The following is a 25,431-nucleotide window of genomic DNA, read 5'->3' as shown; positions in this document are numbered from 1 at the left end:
TAATTCCCAATTCCCTGCTCCACGATCGGAGGTTAAAGAATATAACTTAGCATCTCTTTAAAAGGTGTTCAAAGATATACTCTGCTAAAAGTTTTTTTAAGTAAATTTGTGAAATGCTACTCTCTGGAAGACTCACAAAGCATATATGTGTGCATGTGTATGAGATTGACTCTGAGAAGCCGTGCAATAAACCTGAACATGTACAGAACATTTCCCAAAAGTGCATTTAATACCGAATCCTTTCTTGCATAATTACTGTAAACATCCACACAGACCCAATGTTCTTCTGAGCATACTTTTAGATGAGTATACTCTTTCAGTTACATTACTTTGATAAATTAACGTATAACAAGGTAATATTATACTATAGTTCTTAATAAAAATAATGAATAGATTATATGACAAGGCACAAGAAACCAGGGCTACCTGAAAATTCATCGTGACACTTCAGTCTTTCCATTTTGCCGGACTAGAAGCCGCAAGGATCTAGATCGCGGCCGCCGCCTAGCTAGGTCCGACCAAGCACCTGCGGGGCGGGGAGCGCCTACTTTACCTCTCCCGCGGCGGACCATCCCTCCTCTGCCTTTTTTCGCCACTACCTCCATCCCTTCCCAACCATCTGCATTTAACCAAGGATAGGGACGGGGGACAGTGAAGATGGTGCCATAAGAAAAAGCATCCCCGCAACCCGCCACAGCCTTTCTTCTTTCTCCTGTTCCACAGCGGGCGCAAAGCCACACCACCTCTCCTACCCCTCGTGTCTCTGGTGAAAGGTCTGCCAATACTTTTTTAAAATTATGTTTTTAAGCACAATTCCCTGCTCCCTTCCGCCCCTCACCTTCACGAAAGCAATCGGGGTTGTGGTACCTTCGATATCTAACAGGATAACAGTGACTTCAGCGGGCACCGAAAGCACGACCATTTCCCTACCGGATGCTACCACCGGAATCGGCCTACTGGTAGGGAGGGTAGAGGGCGGTGCCTATTGCGCCCTGCACTGTCCTGGGATTCCGACAGCTCCGCAAGAATCTCGCAGCGTGCAACCGGGTGCGGCTTGAAGCACGAGGGGAAGAGGCCACTTCCACGCCCCTGAAAGTGGAGAAGGCGACCACACAAGGGACCTGAACTCGGAAGCTGCCCAGAACCTGAGGCCGAGACCACGTGGGCAGGGAAAGGGGCGGAACTTGCGGGGCTCCGAGAGGGCGGGAGGAGGTAAAGGCGCCGACACCGATTGGCCGCCAGAGGGCCTCGAACCCGATCCGTCAAAATGGGCATCGCGTGGGCGGGAACAAAGAAGCGAACGCGGGAGCCTGGTGCGCGGGAGCGCGCTCTCCGCAGACTGGTTGAGCGAGCGGGAGAGGCCCGGGGCACGTGCAGACGGGAGCCCCGCGAGTGGCGCGCCGGGGATGTGAGTGCCCCTTGCCGTCTACGGCACCTAGCCCCCTCCCCGCCCACTGCCCCCGCTTTTGCATATTTACAGTAATCTGACCGGGCCTGCGCCCCTCCTCCCGTCCTAAGCCATCAAGAGGCCGTACGGGGTCCTGGCTGGCCTGACTGCGTTGGCCCAGGTTCCGGCCGATCGGCCAGAGAGGCTCGCCGCGCCCTCTCGGCCCGCGCGCCTGTGGCGGTAGCGGAAGAGGAGTCGGCGCCGCGCCGCTGCCCGGAGGGGCTGCCGCGCGCCCGCTTCCTGTTCGGCTGGTTCCAGCCAGCTCGAGGACAAAACACGCGTGCGCGCGGCGGACTGGCAGGCGCGCTCGCTGCCTCAGCCGCGGGTGCCGGGCGCAGTCCGCCTTTTTCTGGAGCAACCCGGCCACGGTGCTAAACGATAACAGCCGCCGCACCAGCTCCGCACTAGGGGACCGAGGGCGGAAAAAGGCGGGGTTGACGGCTCTTTGCTAGGAGTGGGCTGGACCGGACGCCAGAGACAAAGGCTCTCCAGGCAAGAGGGACTCGGCCCTGCGACGGCGTTGCTCGGGATTTTTGACCCAGGACTTTTCGCTCCTTCGTTTTTCTCTTCTGACGCTTTTCTTATCCCAACCCGCGCCCCCTCACCCGCGACCTCGCTCCTCACCGGAGGGCCGCGATGGAGGTCCCGCCCCGGCTTTCCCATGTGCCGCCGCCATTGTTCCCCTCCGCTCCCGCTACTTTAGCCTCCCGTAGCCTCTCCCATTGGCGGCCGCGGGCGCCGCGACAGCTCGCCCCGCTCCTCCCTTCACTCGCTCCCAGCTCCGCGCGGCAGGGGGCGCGCCGGGCCCAGCGCCACGTCACTGCCCAGCAGCCCTCCCGATTGGCGGGCGGGGCAGCTATAAAGGGAGGGCGCAGGCGGCGCCCGGATCTCTTCCGCCGCCATTTTAAATCCAGCTCCATACAACGCTCAGCCGCCGCTGCTGCCGCGACTCGGACTGCGCGCCAGCACCCCCCGGCCGACAACTCCGCCACTATGGAGGACATGAACGAGTATAGCAACATAGAGGAATTCGCAGAGGGATCCAAGATCAACGCAAGCAAAAATCAGCAGGATGACGGGTACCGCACGCTTGTCCCCTCTCCCCCTCCCCCAGCGCGCTGCGCGCGCTCTTCGTCCTTCGAGTACCGCGCGCTGCGCACATGCTTGCCCCGAGTAGATTTCCCGCGTGCTATCAGCCTCACTAGCTTGGAGAAAAGAAAGTAGGAGTCGGAGGGGGGTGACTCGAGAGGCCCGCGGAAGGTGGGGGAAGGGCGGAGGAGTTGGAAGCGGAGGGCGGTGGCGTCTGTGTCCCGAGTGCGCAGGCGCTGCGTGGGGCCGAGGGGGAGGGGCCGGCCTCGCTGCGCCACATGCTGCAGCTGCCGCCGCCTCTTCATTGTGTCCCTGTTACGGCCCCGCGCAGTTTTCCTGGAGAGTTTGGAGCTTTTGGTTTGGAAACCAGTAGTGTTCACTGGTGTCCAGTACCTCAGGACGCGTTATGATGAGTTCTTTAGGTGGAACGTTGGCTTGACAGCTGAGGAAGAGAGTGACCTAAGTTGTGAAAGATTCGTTTAGGAAGTTGGATTTGTAAACTAAAATGTTTAACGTATATTGTTAGCCTTGTTGAAACTTTGCTTTATGCAGTGTGGAGAGCAAGCTGTTAACTGTTTTGAATAAGTGGCTGCGATGGAATTTTGGGATTTTTGTGGTCTTGATGTAATGTATCTGAAAACATGGATTAAATGACTTGGGCATAGGGGTTAAACTTCCCCGTATTATTTCATAGTTAAACATAATACCAGAACTGGAGTAATCGTTTGAGCTGCTGCTAACCTTTTTAAAAAAATAACTTATTTCTAGTAAAATGTTTATTGGAGGCTTGAGCTGGGACACAAGCAAGAAAGATCTGACTGAATATTTGTCTCGATTTGGGGAAGTTGTAGACTGCACAATTAAAACAGATCCAGTCACCGGAAGATCAAGAGGATTTGGATTTGTGCTTTTTAAAGATGCTGCTAGTGTTGATAAGGTAGGAACGGTGTTTTGCGTTGTGCTGCTTCTGTGTGCTTTTTTTTGCAAATTGTTCCATGGGTTGGTTGTACAGTGCTGTCAGATTAAATAAATCTGTCTTCCAGGTTTTGGAACTGAAGGAACACAAACTGGATGGCAAATTGATAGACCCCAAAAGGGCCAAAGCTTTAAAAGGAAAGGAACCTCCCAAAAAGGTTTTTGTGGGTGGATTGAGCCCAGACACTTCTGAAGAACAAATTAAAGAATATTTTGGAGCATTTGGAGAGGTGCGCTGTGTGGCTGTTCATATTTTGTATTTGATGTGTTTATGTAATGTTCATCCCTGGTCCACTTCTTACAGAACAAATGCATATATCAGGTGAAGGTGGTAGTAAATTATTGCTCAGGTTCCTTCCAGCCATCACGGTTTAATCACTTCTTTCTGTGCTGTAATGGAAACCAATATTTAATTTATTTTGGCCATAACATGGGTGCTTTGGTGTAGTCAGTGTTTGAACTTATTAACTAGTGGCATTTATTGGGTATGAAATGATAATAAAGGAAGTTTTGCTCTCTCTAAATGCTTAACATAAAACAAACTAAGCTAGTTTGATGTTATTAAAACAGTAGTCTATACAAACAGTAGTCTATACAGAAGTCATCTGATTAGAATAACGTTATGGCGAAGCTTGAAAAGGCCCTGTGGGAGTCTAAAACCTTTTGGTAGCTTCTTACCATTACTGGATGGTCTTGAGTGTTCATCTTGATTTCAGATTGAAAATATTGAACTTCCCATGGACACAAAAACAAATGAAAGAAGAGGATTTTGTTTTATCACATACACAGATGAAGAGCCAGTAAAGAAATTGTTAGAAAGCAGATACCATCAAATTGGTTCTGGGAAGGTAAAGCTGTTTTATATATTAAATGGAAATTTTGAATTTGTTTTTATTGGTGAAAGAATTTCTCAAATCTGTTTTGAGAATAAAATGGCTTAACTTCAGAACTTTAGTAACAATTTTGTTTGCTGTTTAAAATTTGTTTATAGTGTGAAATCAAAGTTGCACAACCCAAAGAGGTATATAGGCAGCAACAGCAACAACAAAAAGGAGGAAGAGGTGCTGCAGCTGGTGGACGAGGTGGTACTAGGGGTCGTGGCCGAGGTGAGACTTAATTCTTGGCAAATAACTTGGTGTAAGCTGTAAGTTGCTAAATAATAAGCCCATAAGAAAGTAAAACCAAATTTAAGTTGTTTCAATGTGGAAAGTGCTCAGTGGGTGGGTTTTCGTGTTTGAGTTTACTGGTTTCACTTCTTCAAAGAATGGCCACTGACTGTCATCACTGAGGGAAAATAATAGCATTAAATGTAGTTAAGATTACATGGTATACCTTGTAATAAGTTTTCTTGGACAGTACTTATTTTAAAGTTAGACAGTCTACCTGTCTTCACCTTTGTCTTGATTTTCCAGTAAATTGAGAAAGCCTGATAACTGGCACAGTTGGACTTTCTACCCCTTTTTTAGACAATCAGATAGCAGTATAGGTGTCCATTCTGCCTTTTTAAGATTTTGCAGAGAGATAGGAATGGATCATTTTATGTTAGGATTGGGGGTCAGAAGTTGTGTCTTAACAATCATTGTGCATTGTTTCAGGTCAGGGCCAAAACTGGAACCAAGGATTTAATAACTATTATGATCAAGGATATGGAAATTACAATAGTGCCTATGGTGGTGATCAAAACTATAGTGGCTATGGCGGCTATGATTATACTGGGTATAACTATGGGAACTATGGATATGGACAGGGATATGCAGACTACAGTGGTAAGAATATTTAACTTAATTTCATAACCAGTGGTATTAAAACTCAGTGTTAAATTATAATCCCTTCTAAAATTATTTGTGTGTATGGGTTTTCCATGTATTGAAGTGTTGGAAGTTAAATTCTTGAGGCGTTTGTTGCCAAAGGGTGATTATAGTAATGCAGACACTATTATAAATGTTTGAGAATATATGACTAGTTTACGATGGCTACTACAATATCTGATTATTTTCATGTTTGGCATGCAGAGTTTTACATATTTAATAGTTTTTAAATACATTTGTAATAAAACCGTTTCATAGAAAACTATCTTAATGTAATTTTTTGTCTTGTCAAAATAGGCCAACAGAGCACTTACGGCAAGGCATCTCGAGGGGGTGGCAATCACCAAAACAATTATCAGCCATACTAAAGGAGGACATTGGGGAGAAAACAGGTGTGTATAAAAGTACAAGACACAGTGGAAATGTCTAATTTAATTTAAAGATCAATAGACAAATGAAAAACAAGTAAAAACAAAATATCACGTAGCCTGTTTTTACTAAATTGTTAATTGCTTTATAAGCCTGTTTTGCCTAAAGTGTCTATAGATCTTTAACTTTAAAGTTTTACCTCACTTTCTTTAGTATTACAGAAAAACTTAAAAGTTTTTCTGTTTGCTTTGTGTACCAGGTGGTCTAGAGGAATAATTAAACTTTTTTAGAACTATTAACAGGTAAAGTACTGAAATGGGTACAACTTAAGGAAAACACGAATGTTGTCTTCTAACTCTGACATTATACCTTGTTTGTACCCGCCAGCGGGAACTTCATTGCAGGCCGTGTGTCACCCTGACCACGTCTATCTCTGGGGGTCGCACGTTGCGGGCAGAGCGCAAGGCATACACCAGAAAACGCTGTCCTGTGGTATGGTCTCTTCCAACTTCATGTACCAGCGTAAAGATTAAAGTGGAAAACTTCAGACTTTGGCTTCTTTTTTAATCTTTTTGAAGATTAAGTGTCTAAACTTAACTTAAATGGTTTTTTACAGGAGTTAAAGTACATAAATGCCTTTTTACAGCTTAATCATTTTGGTCTTCTGTTTAGTGTTGTATTTCAATTGTGGAGCCTCATTTTAAGTGTTCATTCTTTAAGATTTAATGCTTGCTTTTTCTTTTTATAGCTAATAGTGAAATCTACAAACCAAAACAACTTAAAAATCTGGGATATAAATTAAAGATCATATGCACATCGCAATTTGTTTTCTTACAGTATACTGTATAAATTCATGTTTCTAAAAGCATTTTATTTGGTTTACTGGAGATGCTTCTCGTAGACCTTAATCTAGCACCATTCAACCTATGGATATGGGAAGATTCCATTCCCAGATTCTTTTCTAAATAGATTTAAATTTAATATCATTTGGGAATTCCAGGGTGAATTTATTAATTACCCAAACTGCATTTTGCCAATGAATATGCATGTGATCTTTAATTATTGAAGAAAAGAATAAAGTGAGGACTTAAAACAATTCATGAAAGTGGACCTTTGAAAGCTTGTCCGAGTTGCACAAATCTAATTGCTATTTTGTTTTTGTTTTTAGGAGGAGATTGCTAAAGTAACCCATCTTGCAGGACGACATTGAAGAGATTGGTCTTCTGTTGATCTAAGATGATTATTTTGTAAAAGACTTTCTAGTGTACAAGACACAACCGTGTCCAACTGTATATAGCCGCCAATTAGTTTTCTTTGTTTTTACTTTGTCTTTTGCTATCTGTGTTATGACTCAATGTGGATTTGTGTTTATACAAATTTTATTTGTATGATGTCATGTTAAACCTCAAATAAATGCTTCCTTATGTGATTGTTTTTCTGCGTCAGGTACTAAATAGCTCTGTAAAAGTGTAATTTTAAATAAGCAATAATTAAGGCACAGTTTATTTTGTTAGGAGTATTGGTCCATAGGGAGAAATTGTGGTCCTTATGAATAGCCAGCTACTGTGTCACCATGTTCCCCATTTTTGTTAGATGTATTTTGTGCTCTCAGTCTTCATTTCCCTGTTAACTGAGGCTTTCACGACACTTAGAAATAATGTGCTTTCCTCTGTATATCTGGAGACTGCCGTGAAAGTCTCTGTGTTACAGTGTTGTGATTAGCGGAAGCTTTCTAGTAGACCATGATTCTTCTGGATTATTTTCTGAAGAAAAGTACCAGGTAAAGGGCACAAAGCATACTTGGTAGCTCCTTTTAAAATGAATAGGAAAGATTTTGCTGTGTTTCGGTCTCTGGAAAGCCTTTATGATTTGCTAAATATTTTTAAATCAGTGGTCTGCTGAAAAAGACCTTAGAATAATCATAATACCATGACTTTAATTGTTCTCTTGACAAAAATGTCCAGATACACCCAGGGAAAAAGTACTGTTAAACTGGTAGGAGCTACAATTTGAGAGTATCAAAAATAGTTATCACAAGGATAGGTATGGGTTTGTTAAAGTATTTGAAGTAGTGGGTGAGTAAGTTAGTTGTATTCTGTTCATGTGTCACAGCAAGCACCAAACTGGACAGTTTATTGGGGTATTAGGAAGCAATACTGGATAGTAACGTGGTGTGAGCTCTTAGAAAAAGCCACGGTAGTATGTTTCATCATTTTTAATGCAATTAGTGCATGAACCAAATCGATAAGCATATCCATATTCAGATACAGAAAGGAATAATCAGAACAGGTATGCTTTAAATCTTACATAAGTTAATGCAAATCTAAGTGACCAAGTTATGTCATTACAGCAGATCTTAGTGGTGCATTAAACAGTTTTAGCTCTAGATTTTGGAAGATTTCCTGGGTAAAAATCTTAAGTTTTTTACATTCAGTGTAGTTAACTGGATTTAAGGTTTTTTTAAGTGTTTCTATGATTCCATGTTACCCACTAGGATTGGCATTCATGTTCTTATGTGGAATAGTCGACCCTCACTTTTCAACTAAAGTGTAAACTTTTCTGCTGATGAACCTGCCTTTTGTTTTATTGGGTGCCTGCAACTTCTAATATTTGTACTTGTTGGGCTATCAAGTTACAATGCTTTTGGCCTTGTTTTGCTCCTGTTTTGCTATCTTGATCTTAAACCTAAGCCAAGTACCAGTGTTGGCTATTGCAGGGGATTTTGTTTGTGCTTTCATCATACAACCCCAGGGAACAGAAGGGATATTTTCATTTTAAGTTATGTTGTCAAAGTCAGTAGGTGCAGTGTCTTTAGGGCAGTGAATCCTGTAAATTTATGATTAGGTGACAGGTTGACATTGAAATTGTCCTTTCCCTGATCAAAAATGAATAAAGACTTTTTAAACAAAATCCAAACTCTTCAATCAAGTCTTGATATATACGACTTAAGAAATACACTGCATCTAGAGATAATTGTCAGATCTTGTACAAAGAATTGAAGGAGTGAGAGTGCACTTATTTTTTCCCCGAGGGGCTTTGGACCCTAGACTTCAGATTTTAGGTCCTAAAAATGCCAACTGATAACAAAGTTGAAATAAATATGCCAAGGCTAAGTGCTGTGGACAACGTTATGATGAGTAGTCAAGTTAGTATCAAGACTTCATTCTTAAATATTCAGAACTAAGCTAAGTGATTGGATAAGTTAATTGAAGGGGTGGAGGTGGAAAATCTCAGGTACCTATGATAAATAGACTATCTTGTATACCTTGTTAAATATGCTTCCTGAATTGTTTTAACCATGTTCTCTGGTGTTATCCTAACCTTAATAGCAGTTTCGTTGATTGGTATTCCATAGTCTCACAGCTATGTTCATAAGATTAGGAATATTAAAAATTAAGATGTCAGGGTATTAAACATGGATAGGCAGTGCTTTTATTCCCTTTGATGTATCTTTCATAATGGTGATAGGAACCAAACCTTTTGCTAATCTTAATATCTGAAAAATTACCCATTACCTTAAGATTTGATAGGATGTCAACTGCAAGGTGCTAAATTTCACTGATTAAAAAGGTGATTCAAGTACACAGCAGGTATGTAATTTTTGCTTATAGATGAGTGTGTTTATACCATTTGAATTGATCCTAGCATTAAGTAAAATCTGTTATTCTCAACATGCCTCAAACTTTCCAACCTAATAGAACTGCCATCTACTGTAGTATCAACTTGCTGAGTAAAACCAATGCAACTTGATCTGGTATATAGTCTTTCAAAAGTGTATTGGCCATAAAAATACGGGCTGTTCATTGGCTGCAGAAGGGGAGTGGTTTTATTATTTTTGTATTGAAATAGTCACGTTGGATGTAGAATTTTAGCAAGTTTTGGTTGAATACAAAATCCCTTTTCAACCACTGCTTTTTATAAACGAAAGAATAGTGGTGGTCTGGGGATTATAGGGTAATGCTGAACATTTCTGAAGACAAGTGTTACTTTAAGGGGCAGTTTATAATCTCGATTTTACTCTATCAGTACTTAAGAGGTGTACCACATGGGGAGGCATATCCTAATCAGGGTGGTGGGACTGAGGTGTAGTTTGAAAAGGATATTCGACGCAATCTCTCATAAAATCTAGGAATTTCAAAAAATGCTTAATTGTGGTTTATCAAAGAAAGACCCCTAAGAAGTAATGTGAGAAACACTATCCTGCAGACAAATTTTCTCGTATTCCAATGGTTATCCTTTTGAGACTGAAAAAAATGAATTCAGGCCAAAAAAAAAAGTCTATACATAAATATTTAAAATAGTTTCAGATTTCTCTGAAAGCCATCTAGTTTAAAAAGCTTGAAGTTGGTTGCTTTTATGGTAACAAACTGACTAAAATTCATTGACTTTTTGCTGTCATTGAGGTTGCAAAAGGAGTTTCTGCAGATGGTACTTGGGTATTTACTGTGTTTCTCTGAAAATAAGACCTAGCTGGACAATCAGCTCTAATGCATCTTTTGCAGCAAAAGTTAATGTAGGACTGGATCTTATGACTGGGTCTTATATTAATTTTCGCTCCAAAAGATGCATTAGAGCTGATTGTCTGGCTAAGTCTTATTTTCGGGGAAACGGTATGTAGTGATTGTTATATTAATGAGATGGTAATGGCCAATCCCACAAAAGGCCCTGTGCAAAGTGCAAAACATTGATTAATCCTGATTTTTCAAGTTGGGGAAGTTAGCTAATTTAAAATACCAACTCCTTACGTTTTGGAAGCTTAAATTTCTATAAAGCTTCTATTATTAAACTCAAGCATTTCTGAGGCCTAGATTTTGAACAGAGGTGTTTGTTCTGGGAATGAAGTTGAAGCATTTAGACTGGTGAGCAGTCTTTTTCTTTTTTTTTGAGGGCACAGCTCACAGTGGTCCATGCGGGTATGGAACCAGCAATTTTGGTGTTACAAGCACCACGCTCTAACCAACAGACCTAACCGGCCACCCCAGCAATCTTTTTAATACAGTTAATTTGTGGGCGCTGAGGTCTTTTGCAGGAAAATAGGATTTTACCATTCTTGTTCTCTGATGAAACGAGCTTGGATAATCGGGAACAACTACTTGTTCCCATGAGAAATATGTTCTGTGGAATTAACAGTAATTCTTTAGGTTGGTCCTAAACCATGAGACATGAACACAAGTGTTTCATAGACCATGCAAGCAGAAGGATGAATGGAGGGTATGATAGTGGGAGGCTACGTGGTATTACGGCAGTTCCAACAGTTTTCATTACCAGGAACCTTTCAAATCTTTTCTCCCCATGGACTATATGTTTTGAATGGCTGTACCTGTCAATTATATTGCTCTCATTATGTAATGACATTTTTATTAAAAGCCTATAGCTGTCGGTCAGAACTTCTACAGTATTTGTTAATCAGTATCATACCACCAAGTTAATATGCCAGCTAAAGTCAAATTTTTCATTGTGCTGATTTTTTTAATATGTGATATCTACCAGACTTTTAAAATGTTGAAAATAAACCCAAGAGTTTTCATTACTATAGTAGGCCCCTTATCCATGGTTTTGCTTTTCACAGTTTCTGTTATCCAGTCAACCACAATTTGAAAATTCCAGACATAACTCATAAATTTTGTGCACAGGTTCTGAGTAGCATGATAAAATCTTGTGCTGTCCTGCTCTGTCCCACCTGGGGTGTGAATCATCCCTTTGTCCAGCATGTCCAGGCTGTGTACACTCCCCATCCATTAGTCACTTAATAGCAGTCTGTTATTAGATCAGTTGTGGTATTGCAGTGCTTGTGTTCAAGTAACTTGCTGGCAATTCGGGTATGCCAAAGAGAAGCCTTTGGCATATGGTAATTAAGTGAAAAGGTGAAAGTTCTTGACTTAATAAAGGATGAAAAAAAAATTGTGTGCTGAGGTTGCTAAGATCTACAGTAAGAAAGAACCTTCTGTCAAATTGTGAAGGAAAAAATTCCCAGTTTGCTGAGAGTCAACATTCACATAACTTTCATTGTTATAATCATTCTGTTGTAATTCTAGCTTATCATTAGTTACTGTTAATCTCTTCTTGTGCCTAATTTATACATTAAACTTTATCATAGATATAAATGTATAGAAAAACATCGTATACAGAGGGTGCCAAAAAAATGTGTACACATTTTAAGAAAGGAAAACTTAAAATTGTAATAATATATACCAATAACAAAAGATGAATACAAGTCACGTTTCACTTAATGCAATTACAAGAAGTGCTCAAAGTGGTTACCATCAGCATCCAGACACTTCTGATTATGGCGAACTGCTGGAGCAACATTGACCAAAGTTGCCCACTTGTATTCATTTTTTTTGCACCCCCAGTATATCAGGTTATGTACTATCCCTGGTTTCAGACATCCACTGCGGGTCTTGGAACATATCCTCCTCAGATGAGGGAACTTCTAGGACTAGAACTATACCACATCATTGGAGATAAGGAAAAGAAAAGGCATTTTTGAGTATGCCATTCATTTTCATAATTTGAAAAAAGTGATATTTTAAAATTCTTGTGGAATAGATGCAATTAGGATTTTTAAATATGCATTTGAATGATTTCATCAGAAAAAGACCCCCAAATTGCACCTTTGATCTAATTTAAAACCTTTTTTCGCATTTATTTTTTAGGTATAATCCATGTAAACATCAGGATTTAGAGCCTCTCAAAACAGAATAACTCCACTCTGACCTGGGACTTCCCTTAATTCTTTCAATTTAGTTGTTTTAGTTGCTATTAGCGTGATGTTTAGGAACACCAAGATACAGACATTAGATGGGTTATTATTTTCTCTCTATCCCCACCTAAGACAATGACAAATTCAAACATACCGTTCCACTTCTGATTCTCTGCTGATGGTGGTTTTTTGTTTTTTTTTTTAATGGATCCTAAGAGAGGAGCATCTTCTTGGTATTGGCGGTAGAGATTTGTAATTGACCCACAGCCAAAATCCACAGTACTAGCAGGCTAGTATTTTTTTTTTAAATCTGAATCTTTCTTTTTAAATTTGGGTGTAAAATTTACTTCTTGATGAAATGAAATCATTCTTACTTCATTAAGGACACCAAGAGGCAAATTTCACTCTCTGCCTTCAATAGAAACAATCAAGGAAACACTCTTAACCAGGAAATATACAAGCATTACTATGTTCTCTTGACAGTTCTCCCAGGAAATGTATACAAACTCGTGTTATAACTTAAGAATAATGGTCAGTTTAACTCCCATCTGCTGCCATGAGAAGGAAAAAAAAAGCATTACATGAAGATACCAAATGTCAATTTATTACTCCATAAGTTGCTCCTCAGATCATATCCTATTCTTGTTTATTTCACATTATATATTCACATATCCATACATTAGCACAGTCCTACATATAGTGTAAGACTACTCAGGTGTACATACATACCTACATAAGATAAAAGGTGTATAATTTTTCAAAAATTATTTATGCTTTCAGTAACTATGGCCTGAGTAATTCAAATCAATCCTGAAGACAAGCAGAATAAAATAAATCTTAAAAAATAACTGAAAGCTAAAAAAGATGGGAAATTCACCTAAAATCGTAGAGAAAGTCAAAACCTAGAAAAATAAGCCCCGCACTCAAAGCTGGGTTCGATGGCCTTACAGGACAAAGGACACGGAAGTCAAAAGCTTCGGTCCAAGCCCAGGTAGAGACTCTGATACCCCAATTATTCCATTAAAGGCCTTCCAAGGGGCTACACTCTCAAGCCGAGAGAGAACCCAAGTTCCTAACCGGGGTGGGTAAGGAATCGTCAATCTCAGAATTTAGATTAAGAAAGTCCTAGAAAGGGAAAAGCCTCAAGTGCCTGGAAGAAACAAATGAAAATCACTACTTCATGCTCAATTTCTGACTATGTCAACAAATACGGTTTTCTAATATAGAAATTTAAAAATCACTTTCCCAGGCTCCCTTATTGCCAGAGCACCAATATGTGAGCTCAGTTCTATCAGAATTCTACACTCAACTTTGAGACACGAGGTAGTGAATCAAATTGATGTAGTGGAATCAATGCTAGAACAGGTGGCAGCCAGGTATCAGGTACTTCTCCAAAGCAGCTGTGGTTCTAGCAGCAACATCCAATATCTAGCATCGATGATGTCAATATTGAAAGCGGCAGGATCTGTGGACAGCAGGAGCAGCAGCAGTAGAAGTAGGGATGTCTTAATGGAGCCAGTTCTGTGATTTTGAAAATAGTTCCCTGGATTAGAGTTCCCAAGTGTGGCTTTCCAATTCCTGGAGAGTCTGAGGTACTAAAATCGTCATTGTTAAATTCATTTTTAGCTAAAAAAATTTTAAGTGTATGGAATGGATATATAACACATATTAATCAGAAGCACTTCCAGAATAACAAAGGGAGGACATCCAAAATGTCACTTGTCCATAAAAGCAATGACAACAGTGGCAAAAATTGTCAAGATCAATTTTTTCAGAACTCTGCAAATAATCTTGCAACAATCCAAGGAGCAATTTTTTTTTTTTAAATAACTGAATCTCAGAACTGTGTGCTTTGTGACATTATAACTTCCCTATAGGGAATACAATGAACAATTGTATACCAACAAATTAGATAACCTACGTCAAGTAGGCAAAGTCCTAGAAAGATAAAAACTACTGAAACTACCTCAAGAAGAAACAGAAAACCTGAACAAGTAAAGAGATTGAATTAATAATTTTTTAAAAATTTTCCATGAAGAAAAACCCAAGACCAGATGCTTCACTGCTAAATTTTACCAAAACGTTTAAAGAATTAAGACCAATTCTTCACAAACTCTTCCAAAAAAAAAGAGAGGGTACACTTCCCAATTCATTCTATGAGGCCAGTATTACCCTGATACAAAATCTGACAAAGATATAACAAGAAAACTACAGAGCAATATTTCTTAGAAGTCTAAAAAAATGAAACAAAAAAAATCTAGGAAACAGAATCCAGAAAAATTCAGAACCTTCTAAAATTAAGGTTAAAACCCTAACCTCCAATGTAACTTAGGAAATCATTCCTTTAAGGAGGTAATTAAGGTTAAATGAAATCATAAGGGTAGGGCCTAATCTGATAGGAATGGTGTCCTTACAAGGACAGGAAGAGACACCACAGATCAACCTCTCCCTACACACACACACACACACACACACATACACACAGCTAGAAATCATGCATGATTTCAAAATTTCCTACAAAGCTACAGTAATCAAGACAGTGTTGTACTGGCATAAAGACAGACATATAAAACAAGGAAATAGAGTTGAGAGTCCATAAATAAATCATTACATTTATGGTCAATTGAGTTTTGACAAGGTAGCCAATACAATTCAATAGAAGAAGAATAGTATTTCCAATAAACAGTGTTGGGACAATTTGATATCCATGTGCAAAAAAGATAAAGTTGGACACCTACCTCATACAATATACAATAATTAACAGCAAATGGATAAAAGATCTAAATGTAACAGCTAAAACAAAATTCTTAGAAGAAAACATACTGTGTTTCCCCAAAAATAAGACAGGGTCTTATACCATATTTCCCTGAAGATAAGACCAGGTCTTATATTAATTTTTGCTCCAAAAGACACATTGAGGCATATTTTCAAGGGATGTTTTATTTTTTCATGTACAATAATCTGCATTTATTCAAATACAGTCATGTCGTCATCTTCTGGTACATTGTCATAATGTACTAAATGCGTCTGTCTGGCTGACGATCTTAACTGGGAGCTTATTTTCAGGATAGGTCTTGTTTTCAGGGAAACATAGTAGATGCATAGGAGTAACTGTTTGTGACCTTGGATTAGGCAAGAACACTTTCTAAAAGCACAAGTGCATAATAATAATAATAATAACAATAATAATAATAATAAATTGGATTTCATTGACATGAAAGACTTTTGTGCTTAAAAAGGATACCATGAAATAAGTGAAAAGACAAAGACAAGCCACAGAATGGGAGAAAATACTGCAATACATATATATATCTGATAAAAGATTTACAACTAGAATATATAAAAAATATGAGTATATATCTAATTTTTCTTACAACTCATAAAAAAGACAAATAACGCAATTATAAAATGGGCAAAGATCCAACTAGATATTTCTCCAAAAAGATAAACAAATGGTCAAAAAGTACATAACAAGATGCTGAGCATCATTAGTCATTAGGGAAATGCAAATATCAAAACCACAATGAAATTCTGCTTCACACACACTAGGATGGCTGAATCACAAAAACAGACAATAACAAGTTTTGGTGAAGATATGGAGAAATTAGAATCCTCATACTTTGTTGGTTGGAATGTAAAATGGTGGAGCCACTTTGGAAAACAATGGGACATTTACTCAAAAAGTTAAATGTACAGTTACCGCATGAACCAGGAATTTCACTCTTAGGTATATACCAAGAAAAATAAAAACATTTCCACACAAACTTAGACACAAATGTTCATAGTAACATTATTCATAATAGACAGAAAGTAGAAACAATCCAAATGTTCATTAACTGATGAATGGATGAATGAAATGTGATATGTCTGTACAACAGAATATTTGACCATAAAAAGTAATAAAATACTGATACATACAACAACATGGATGAAACCTGAAAACATCATGCTAAGTGAAAGTAGCTATATTCAAAAGGTCACATATTATATGATTCCATTTATATGAAATGTCCAAAATATGTAAATCCATAGAGACAAAAAATTGATTGATAGTTGCCCAGGGGCTAGGTGAAAACAGAGAATGACTGTTAATGTGCATGGAATTCCTTTTTTGGGTGAAGAAGACGTTCTAAAGTTGTGAAAATTGCAAAATTCTGTGAACATACTACCAACCATTAAGTTGTAAATTTGAAAATATAAATTTTATGCTATATGAATTATATCTCTCTAAAGCTATTACTAAAGAAAGACACATGTATCCAATACAAAATATATATATAATATATATATATTATATATATATACAAAATATATATATAATATATATATATATATTATATATATATACATACACATACCTTTATTTGAAACAGATCTGAACTATCAAATATGATGAGACAAATTTTAAACACATTAAGGGAAATTTGAACATGGACATCATAACAGTATTTAATTATCTTTCAAAGAAAGTCCTTACCTGTTAGAAATACATACAAAAATATTTATGCTTAAATGATATGGTACATGGTATTTACAACATAAAAAATAAAGAGGTAGAAAAAACAAGATTGGTATAACATTGATAATTTTTAAAATGGGTGATGGGTACATTAGTTATTTCTAGTCTAGTGTATGTTTGGAAATTTCCACTTGAAAGTATGCAAAATCACTAATAAGAAAGTAAAATAACAAGCGACTGGGGAGAGAAATATTTCTGAAGGAGCTGCAAGTAAGCCTAATTTCTGACTTCTAAATGGAAACAATGGAAACCAGTCAACAGTGGAATGTATATTCTATATTCTAAAAGAGAATAACTGCATCCGAGAATTTTCTATCAGCCAAAAAGTTTTTCAAGATTGTAGGTGAAATAAAGATATTTTCTGAAAGAAGAAGAAATTAACACTTCACCATGAAGAAGTTTTTACTAAAGGGAATCTAAAATCTATACTAAATGTAGAAGATAAGTGATTCCAGAGAGAAGGCCTGAGATACAAAAAGGAATGAAAAAACAGTAGTGTAAATGTGAGAAAATATAAATGAATGTTGACTATGAAAAAGTAAATGCTCAAAAAGAAGTATATATTCTTGTATGCATTCCATCATTTTTATGAAAACATGGTTATGATTTGGGTTATTCAGAGTTTCACTGTTATGAAAGAGACTGTAAATATCTTTGTACAATATTCTTCCTTTGAAGTGGAGTAATTCTTTCTCGTACAGTTTTCTAAGTAATAATAATTTTATGCCTATTGTCATATTGCTTTCCAAAAAGATTGAATAATCTACAGGGCCATTTACAACATTTTTGTACTTGCCAACATTGGTCTTTACTTTTTTTCCCTAGCTTAAGAGAGATGTAATGGTAGCTTAACCTCTTTTAGTTTGCCTACTTACATATTAATATGACTGAACTAGTTAGTTCCTAAAATACAAAATAAATTTGATTATTTACATTGTAAGTTTTTAACTGAAGCAGGATATTTTGACTGTCATTTTGGCCATATAGAATATTTTATAAAGCACTATTTATTCTTGTATTAGCCATAGTGTGGACAGTTATTACATTACAAGAAACTGACCTAAGTATGTGGAAAAATTAGATTGGCCAAATGCTAGACCACCTAGTACAATGGAAGTATCTTGAACGATCAAAAATGTATTGCTCATAATTGTCTCATGGATTTTCTAAAACAGAAATACAAATTGTCAGTATTTTATCAAATTCAAAATGAGTATTACTGGTATAGATAACATCAGATAAAAATGATTTCACCTAAAACTGCACATGGTAAAATTAGTGATAAACATTTTTTAAAAATCACACCTCTTTATATCATTAAAAATTTTAAATATTAACCCAGAAAAGGTTAGAAATAATGAAATAAAACACAAAACTTCCAACTGATAAAAGAAAAACCTTTATTAACTAAAAATTGAAGAACAAAATCTTTTTGATAAAATTTAGATATGCAAAATTAGAGCATATCTAATATCTGAGAAAATTTGATTTGATAGAAATTATGGTCATAAAAAGAAATTGTAGTGGCAAAATCTTCAATGGTAAAATTACATATGGGTAAAGTATGACCAAATCTTCAAAACAAAGAATTGTTTCAGATTAAATAATTTCAGAAAATAAAAATTAAATTAAAAATATTGGAAATGGTTTTACTGCTCTCCATAAAAAAGTAATCAAAAATTGTAATTTACATTATATTTAGCTATAGAAAAGAATTGGTAAGTCATCAAGGTATCATTCTATTAAAATAGTTTTATTGATTAAAAAATGTAACAAAGAATTTCCTAATCTCAAAACATAGAAGAAAAATAAAACATAGAGACAGTGGAAATGTAATGGCTCTGTGCGATGTCAGGGGCACAGATGGGGGGAGGGGGGTTCACACAGTGTGAGGGATAGAAATGATAAACGTCCAAGTATTACTTTGTCTTGTGCACCTGAAATAAAAAAATAAAAATAAAAATAAAAACCCCCCAGCAGCATAAAAATTACTCTTAATTTCATATTCAATGTGTGTGCAAATGGGTTAGAAAATATTATCTTTATTTGTTAATTTTTTCCTTTTGCCTTTGTGCTGATGACAATTTTGTGAAATAAGTTCAAAAATTTATTTTCTACTACAATTTAGATGTACAATGAGAAAAACAGAAGTTTTTTGTTTTCCTCTCACACTAGACTTTTTATTCACTGGAAATATGGCATTCTGGTCTATCCTGACATTCTGGGATTCCGAGATTTTTTTTCAGATTTTATTCATGGCTACATAATAAATCATCATAAGGCTGTACCATAATGCATTTGTTACCTCATTGATGCTACTTAAATTTGCCCAATGTACCACCAAAAATATAACACTGTGGGTACAACACAAGCGTTTTTGTTTTTGTTTTTGTTTTAATCTAAAAGTATTCTGACCTTCCTCTTATTTAGTAGGAGGGAAAATAATTAAATACACAATGCAGTTTAAGCTTTGGCTACCTCAATGTGGAGACAGAGCCAGGGGTGCAGTTTCCAGGCCTCACGTGGAAAGGTGCTGGCTCGGGTAGTAAATGGTCATCAACTTTGATTGGATGGCCATCAGCTGTGGCTAGTTGGCCGTCAGCTGTAACCAGTGAGCCATTGGCCACTAATATAACTGCCGTGGCTACGCCAGCAGCAAATGGGGGTTAGCAAGAAGATGGCGGCTGAGCTAGCAAGAGCGGATTGCAGTTAGCAAGTGGGGTTGGTTGATAGAGAAGCCTTCGGCAGGTTGCAGATTGTGTGGCTCCTGCTTCCTGTGTCTCCAACCCAGCCGCCAGCGCGAGGCTATAGTGGTATGACTCCCCTATTTATGGCTCCGTGGGTGTTCCTTTTTGGCCGCACCATATCCTGAATTCTTGTTTGGGGAGCGGGACCAGAGACCCCGCATGACATTCAGTAATCCAAATGATCCATTTAGATTCATTAAACCAGCAAGAAGAGTATTTGGAGTATGTCTGATAGCTAGTCTTATGCTAGGTAAGGTACTCATGGAAGTGACATCTCATCACCTTTCCTGTACTCGTACATGTAAGATTTTAAGCTGTATCCTAACTTCAGAAATCTTATATCATGAAAAAGATCATCTAAGAAAAGCAACATACCACATATCTCTGGTTTTTAGAGACTATCCTTTAGACCCCTGCTGCCTTTGGGGACACTGCAATTATTTCATCCCCCGTATGCTAGGACCCTGAACTATCAACGACTCCATGGTCCCCTCCTCCAGATTTTCCTTTACATTTCAAGGCTCTGGGTAGTACATTTTGGGGGACCGAAATTGTGCTAATATATTTACTTGTTAACCTCTTTAATTCTCACAATAACCCTGATGAGAGAAATCCAGTTTATAGAGTTGGAGTAACTTGCTCATGAACATCTATTGACAAAACCTCAGCAAGGACAGAGAACTTTGTACAATGTTTTGTCCTGTTATAGCCAGGATTCAAACCTGTCTGCAGTGTTGTGTTCAGAGGTGTTTTCCCTAGCTTGGATCCCCGTGGAAAAGTTTATCAAGACCATCTATATATCAGTCTATACCCCTAAAGTATATGAAACTAGTGAGAATTGATTTATAAAATCTCAATGTTATTTATTTCTTTCTGTCCTGAATAGTGTTAGAAAGAGCGCCAGCCATTTCACCATTTGAGAAGCTTTTAAACCTGAGAAAGTAAAGATTAGCTGAGACTGAGAAAGTAAAAACGTGTCCTGCTATGCATCTGTCGAGATACAGATAAAGTCAGCTGCAAATTTAACAAGAAGTAATGTTTTCCTCAAGGACATAGCGCAGCTATAAAGCATCAAAGCAGTTCCCTTCATTGAGTGATAACTGGTTCTCTAAAATCATAGACTAGAAACTTTGCTTTCTGAAATTATATCAGGAAAAATGAAATATCCTACTCTGTCTTGGAGAATCAAAGGCACAAGGAAGCAATCTTCATTTCCAATCCAGGTGCATAGCTTCAGAAAATGGGTTTCTGAAAAGAGCTTTCCACCTTTACTTTAACTTTGTAGTTTCCAAAGAAACAAGAGCCTGTACAATTTTACAGTCCAGATCTAACATTGCCCCTTTACACACGGTCCTGCTTTACTATCAAAAAAGGAAAAAAAAAATCCATGTTAATCAATTTTCTATAATGTGTACACATTATTTTTATTTTAAAAATAAGTAATTTAAAAATAGGTATTACTTTTTCCATTAGAAAGTTAAAAAGACTATCAGTCACATATTTAAGTTACTTTTTCTAAATCTATCTTGTTAAGCCAACAGTTGGGAGACAGGTAATAAGCAAGTGAGAGTCGGTCGGTAGGGATAATTTTTGGACTATGGAGAAATGACTGGAGCGAGGAGAGGCTGTGGGAATCTGGAGTCATGAAGAGGACTCTGGGTTATGGAAGGTGGAGGATGTTAGGAAAAACAAAAGATGGGAAATTTAATTTTTTACAGGAAAATGAATCAGGAAAAACTGCTGTGGATGTAGCACAGCAACTGAACAATACAGTACTTCTGGGATGAAAGGGAAGAAACAAAGAATGTCTGGAAGTTGGTGTGTAGGGTAACTTACCCAGCAGTTTTTCTGGGTGTCCTCACCAAAGATGAGTAGGTCTTTCTTCATGAAATGAAGAGCCCTGAGAATTCAGGGCTGGAAATGTCAGCAGATCATTTTACTTATTCAGAACTCAAATTTCCACTTTTATTTTGAGTTTACAAGAGTGACGTGCTTAGCACCACTGAAGTCCCTGGGGACTTCTTAAATGTACAGTGTTTTATTCCAAAAGAGGACCTTTGATTTTAGATAGTAGTATATACTATAGAAAAAAAAAAAGGGATAGAGGAATGCATGAAAACCATTAACACAAATATATGTGCATTTCTCTCCTTTGGCCCAGATGTAACTCCTGTCAAATAGCAGTTGTGACACACATTCCTTAAAATAAACAGCTGAATCAATAATTGGGAATGTGAACTTTACCAGTAAAAATTCTATAATAAACTGAAGATTCCTATAAGCTCAACCAGGAAGAATAATATGTCAGCTACCTACATTCTCCCTTGGAATTTTATTCTTTTTGCTCACAAATATTTTTGAATTTTTATTCCTAAAAGCAAAACAAAAGGCACTTAGAGTAAAATTACAATTGCTCTATTCATTTTTTTATATAACAGCTTTGTTGAGATAAAATTCACATACCATACCATTCACTCATTTAAAGGTACAATTCAATGGCTTTTAGTATATTCACAAAGCTGTGCAATCCTTACTACAATCAATTTTAGAACATTTTTATCACCGTCCCTCAAAGCCATACCCATTAACAATCACTTCCATTTCTCTCCAACCACCCAGTCCTAGGCAATCATTACTTCTTTTCTTTCTTTGTAGATGTGCCTGTTCTGGGCATTCCGTATGCATGGAATTATACAATATGCAGCCTTTTGTTGCTGGCTTGTTCCTCTTAGCATAATGTTTTCCAGGTTCATTCATGTTGTAATGTGTGTCAGTATTTCATTCCTTTTAATTGCTGAATAATATTCCATTGTATGGTGTGCAGAAAAGAGTTAACATATAGCAAGCCCGAGATCGCTATCCTTAGAAAGTCCTGCTTGCAAGGTTTGCCCTTGGTTGGCATGTGGGAACCTGGACTTGGGGAGATTCCCACCATTCCCGAACTGTAAGAATGGTTTACTCTGCCTTAACTGTACCAACAGTGTGGTTTATGCTGATCACCTTCATTCCTTCTGGGAGTCTGGATTCTTGGTACTATGCTTGGCAGAGGGTGCCGACATGACCAGCTCCCATTAAACACCTTAGGCACCGAGTCTCATTAATGAGCTTCTTTTTAGACAACATTTCACACATTTTGTCAGAATTCATTGCTGGAGGATTTAAGCTCATTCTGTGTGACTCCACTGGGACAAGACTCTTGGAAGCTTGTGCCTGGTTTCCTCTGAACTTTGCCCCATGCATCTTTCTCCTTTGCTGATTTTGCTTTGTATCCTTCTGTTATAATAAATTTTAACCATGAGAATGACTGTATGTAAAGTCCTGTGAATCCTGCTGATGAATTATTGAATATAGGGGTGGTCTTGATAACCCCTCAAACAAATGTATATATATTTTACTTGTCCATTCATTAGTTGATAGACATTTGGGTTATTTCCATTTTTTGACTATTATGAATAATGCTGCTGTGAGCATTCATGTACAAGTTTTTTTTGTTTTTTTTTAATAGACTTAGGTTTTCATTTTTATTGGTTATTGTTCTATAGTAAAGAATATGACTGGCTTTACTCCTTGGTTCCTAGAAGACTAAATTGAAATTTCCCATGTAATAGATGTATCTTTGTTTTTTGTGAGTCCCTTGTTAAGAGGTGACTCATGGTGGACCTGTAGATAGCTTCAGGGTGGCACCTGGCCATTTGATTAGTGGTTTGGGGCTTTAAGCCATGTGATGTCAGCCCAACCTTCTGGCCTCTAAGAAGGGGAGGGAGGCTGGGATTGAGTACATTCACCTAGCCATGATTTAATCAATCATGCCTACATAGTGAATCCCCAATAAAAACTCGGAACACTGAGCCTCAGTTGACACCTACTGATTGGTGAACACATCAAGTATTAAGGGTCACACACCCTGAGAGGGCACAGAATGGTGGTACCACTCTAAAGTTTATATGTTTATTTTTGGAGCATGGGAGTGGGTTAGGAGTAAAGTGAAGAAGACTTTATTTTTTTACCCTACATTCTTCTGCTTGTCTGGCTTTTTAAAGTGAAGCTGTACTCACATATTACTTGTGTACTTTAATATTACTTAAAACTAAAAATAAGAATATAGTGCAAAATAAAATATTAAAGCTTCACAAGTGGTAGACAGTGTGAGGATACTGGCTCTTAGGCCCAGAAAGAAGAGCTGTTAGACTGTTAGACTGTATGCTGTCACACAAGAGGCCACGATGAACTGTTTGTCTGTTGAATGATGTTTGGTAACTTTCTGAGGAAGAGCTCAGAGGCAGCCTTGGTCCCTGCTGTGGCTCATAGAAAGGTATGCTGTCTTCCTGGAGTATATTGGTAAGTGATGTATGGTCTAGTTTCCTCAAATTCAACAGTCACTATCTGCTTTTACTGATTTTGGGGAAGGTCATCCATCCCTTGCAGAAGAGACCAAGGGTGTACATTTGAGGGACTTTGAAATGCTGTGTCAGAAGATGAAGTACTTAGGAGTACAAACAACATTCTCAACACTGTTTTCAAAGAAGGTTGGCAATGGGAAGAATAATATGGTATGCAGATGCTTAGCTGCATAGAATTTGGTTTCCTGAATTATATCTTTGGATAATGAAAACTAGTATCTCGGCTAGTGATAAGAGTTCATCCCTAAAAGACTAGGGAAAAACAGATTTTCCCAGAAATATGCCAAACTGATCAAGAAAGCTTTAAGTTAAATGGTGAGGTAGAGGGGAGAATCCAGATAATGCTAAATCTATATATGATGGAAACCACCTGAAATAACAGAATAACAATTAATAGAAACCTAAAGCCTTAAAGTTATCAACTTGAGATGGTATTTGAAGCTATAAATATAGATGAGATCACTCCATCCTCTTCTTGGCTACTTCCTGCAAATTAATCTGTAATTGCTTGGCTGGTTTTATTTATTTTTTTGGTTTAATTTTCGTCAGTTTCAGATTTGAGTTCTTCCATAGTCAGTAAGGCCAAAGCTCAAAAGACAGAGATGGGAGTGAACGGGGCTGGAAAACCTCCCCTAAAGGGCCCACAGAGTGGCAGTTCTTTAGTATGCCTACCATATTTCTAGGTACAGATTCTGCCATTGTACAAACACATAAGATCACACTGCAAAAATCAAAATGCCAATTTATTAATATACTGTTTTAGGAACTAAGGAAGGTTTCCTTTCCAGTGACCTAAACATTTATGGCTGCTGTGAAGGGTAGCACCTTCCTCATAGCAGGGTAACTATAAGGCTGAATTAGTAATCAAAGGGTGATTGACACAGAATAGAAAAAGGTGAACATTAATCTTGAGAGATGAGGAAATGGTAAAGTAGCCATATTCACTAAGTTAGGAATTCCTTTCTTGTTTGTTTTTGAACATTTTATTGGAGAAGCGGAAGAGGACTTTATTGGGAAACAATGTGTATTTCCAGGACTTTATTGGGGAACAGTGTGTCTTTTCCAGGACCCATCAGCTCCAAGTCAAGTTGTTGTCCTTTCCATCTTAGTTGCAGGGGGCACAGCCCACCATCCCTTGCGGGAGTTGACGGCAACCTGTGGTTGAGAGCACACGCTCCAACCAACTGAACCATCCGGCTGCCTGGGAGCTCAGTGGCAGTTCAGCAGCAGCTCATTGTATTCATTCTAGTTGCGGAGGGCACAGCCCACTGGTCCATTTGAGAATCGAACCGGCAATCCTGTTGCCCAGAGCTCACGCTCTATCCAACTGAGCCACCCGTCCACCCAGGAATTTCTTTTTGGAATTTCAAACTG

The 25,431-nt window shown here is 38.2% G+C and overlaps 2 protein-coding genes across 4 annotated transcripts in view; one reads left to right on the top strand and one right to left on the bottom strand.

Moving 5' to 3' along the window:
- Window positions 1-1,892, bottom strand: part of ENOPH1 (enolase-phosphatase 1) — a gene marked incomplete at its 5' end in the record, with an annotated part of 31,819 nt that extends 29,927 nt beyond the window's left edge. Inside the window, one exon of the mRNA XM_033106774.1 lies at window positions 1,479-1,892. Coding sequence (XP_032962665.1) covers window positions 1,479-1,892 — 414 coding nt within the window. The remainder of the gene's footprint in view (window positions 1-1,478) is intronic.
- Window positions 1,880-11,072, top strand: HNRNPDL (heterogeneous nuclear ribonucleoprotein D like). Of its 3 annotated transcripts, XR_004423072.1 has the most exons (9): window positions 1,884-2,526; window positions 3,305-3,473; window positions 3,580-3,741; window positions 4,228-4,359; window positions 4,503-4,617; window positions 5,107-5,277; window positions 5,617-5,711; window positions 6,076-6,180; window positions 6,857-11,072. XR_004423072.1 is itself a non-coding variant. In XM_033106772.1 (8 exons), the coding sequence occupies exons 1-7, from the start codon at window positions 2,084-2,086 to the stop codon at window positions 5,685-5,687; spliced, it is 1,263 nt and encodes a 420-aa protein (XP_032962663.1). In that variant the 5' UTR covers window positions 1,880-2,083; the 3' UTR covers window positions 5,688-5,711; window positions 6,857-7,119. The 3 variants fall into 3 exon arrangements, 2 of the variants coding, with proteins under 2 accessions (XP_032962663.1, XP_032962664.1); XM_033106772.1 differs by lacking the exon at window positions 6,076-6,180 and having other exon boundaries at window positions 1,880-2,526; window positions 6,857-7,119; XM_033106773.1 differs by lacking the exon at window positions 6,857-11,072 and having other exon boundaries at window positions 6,076-6,848.
- Window positions 11,073-25,431: the final 14,359 nt, after the last annotated feature.

The sequence above is a fragment of the Rhinolophus ferrumequinum genome, chromosome 5, assembly GCF_004115265.2.
Source record: "Rhinolophus ferrumequinum isolate MPI-CBG mRhiFer1 chromosome 5, mRhiFer1_v1.p, whole genome shotgun sequence".
Taxonomy (NCBI): Eukaryota; Metazoa; Chordata; class Mammalia; order Chiroptera; family Rhinolophidae; genus Rhinolophus; species Rhinolophus ferrumequinum.
Note: the sequence above shows the minus strand (reverse complement) of the source record. Positions and strands in the feature narration are given on the sequence as shown.

Coding starts and splice junctions, on each gene's coding strand:
- HNRNPDL (XM_033106772.1), top strand. CDS start 2,084: ATGGAGGTCCCGCCCCGGCTTTCCCATGTGCCGCCGCCATTGTTCCCC. Junction 3,742..4,227: donor ATTTTGGAGCATTTGGAGAG/GTGCGCTGTGTG, acceptor TCTTGATTTCAG/ATTGAAAATATTGAACTTCC. Junction 4,360..4,502: donor ATCAAATTGGTTCTGGGAAG/GTAAAGCTGTTT, acceptor ATTTGTTTATAG/TGTGAAATCAAAGTTGCACA.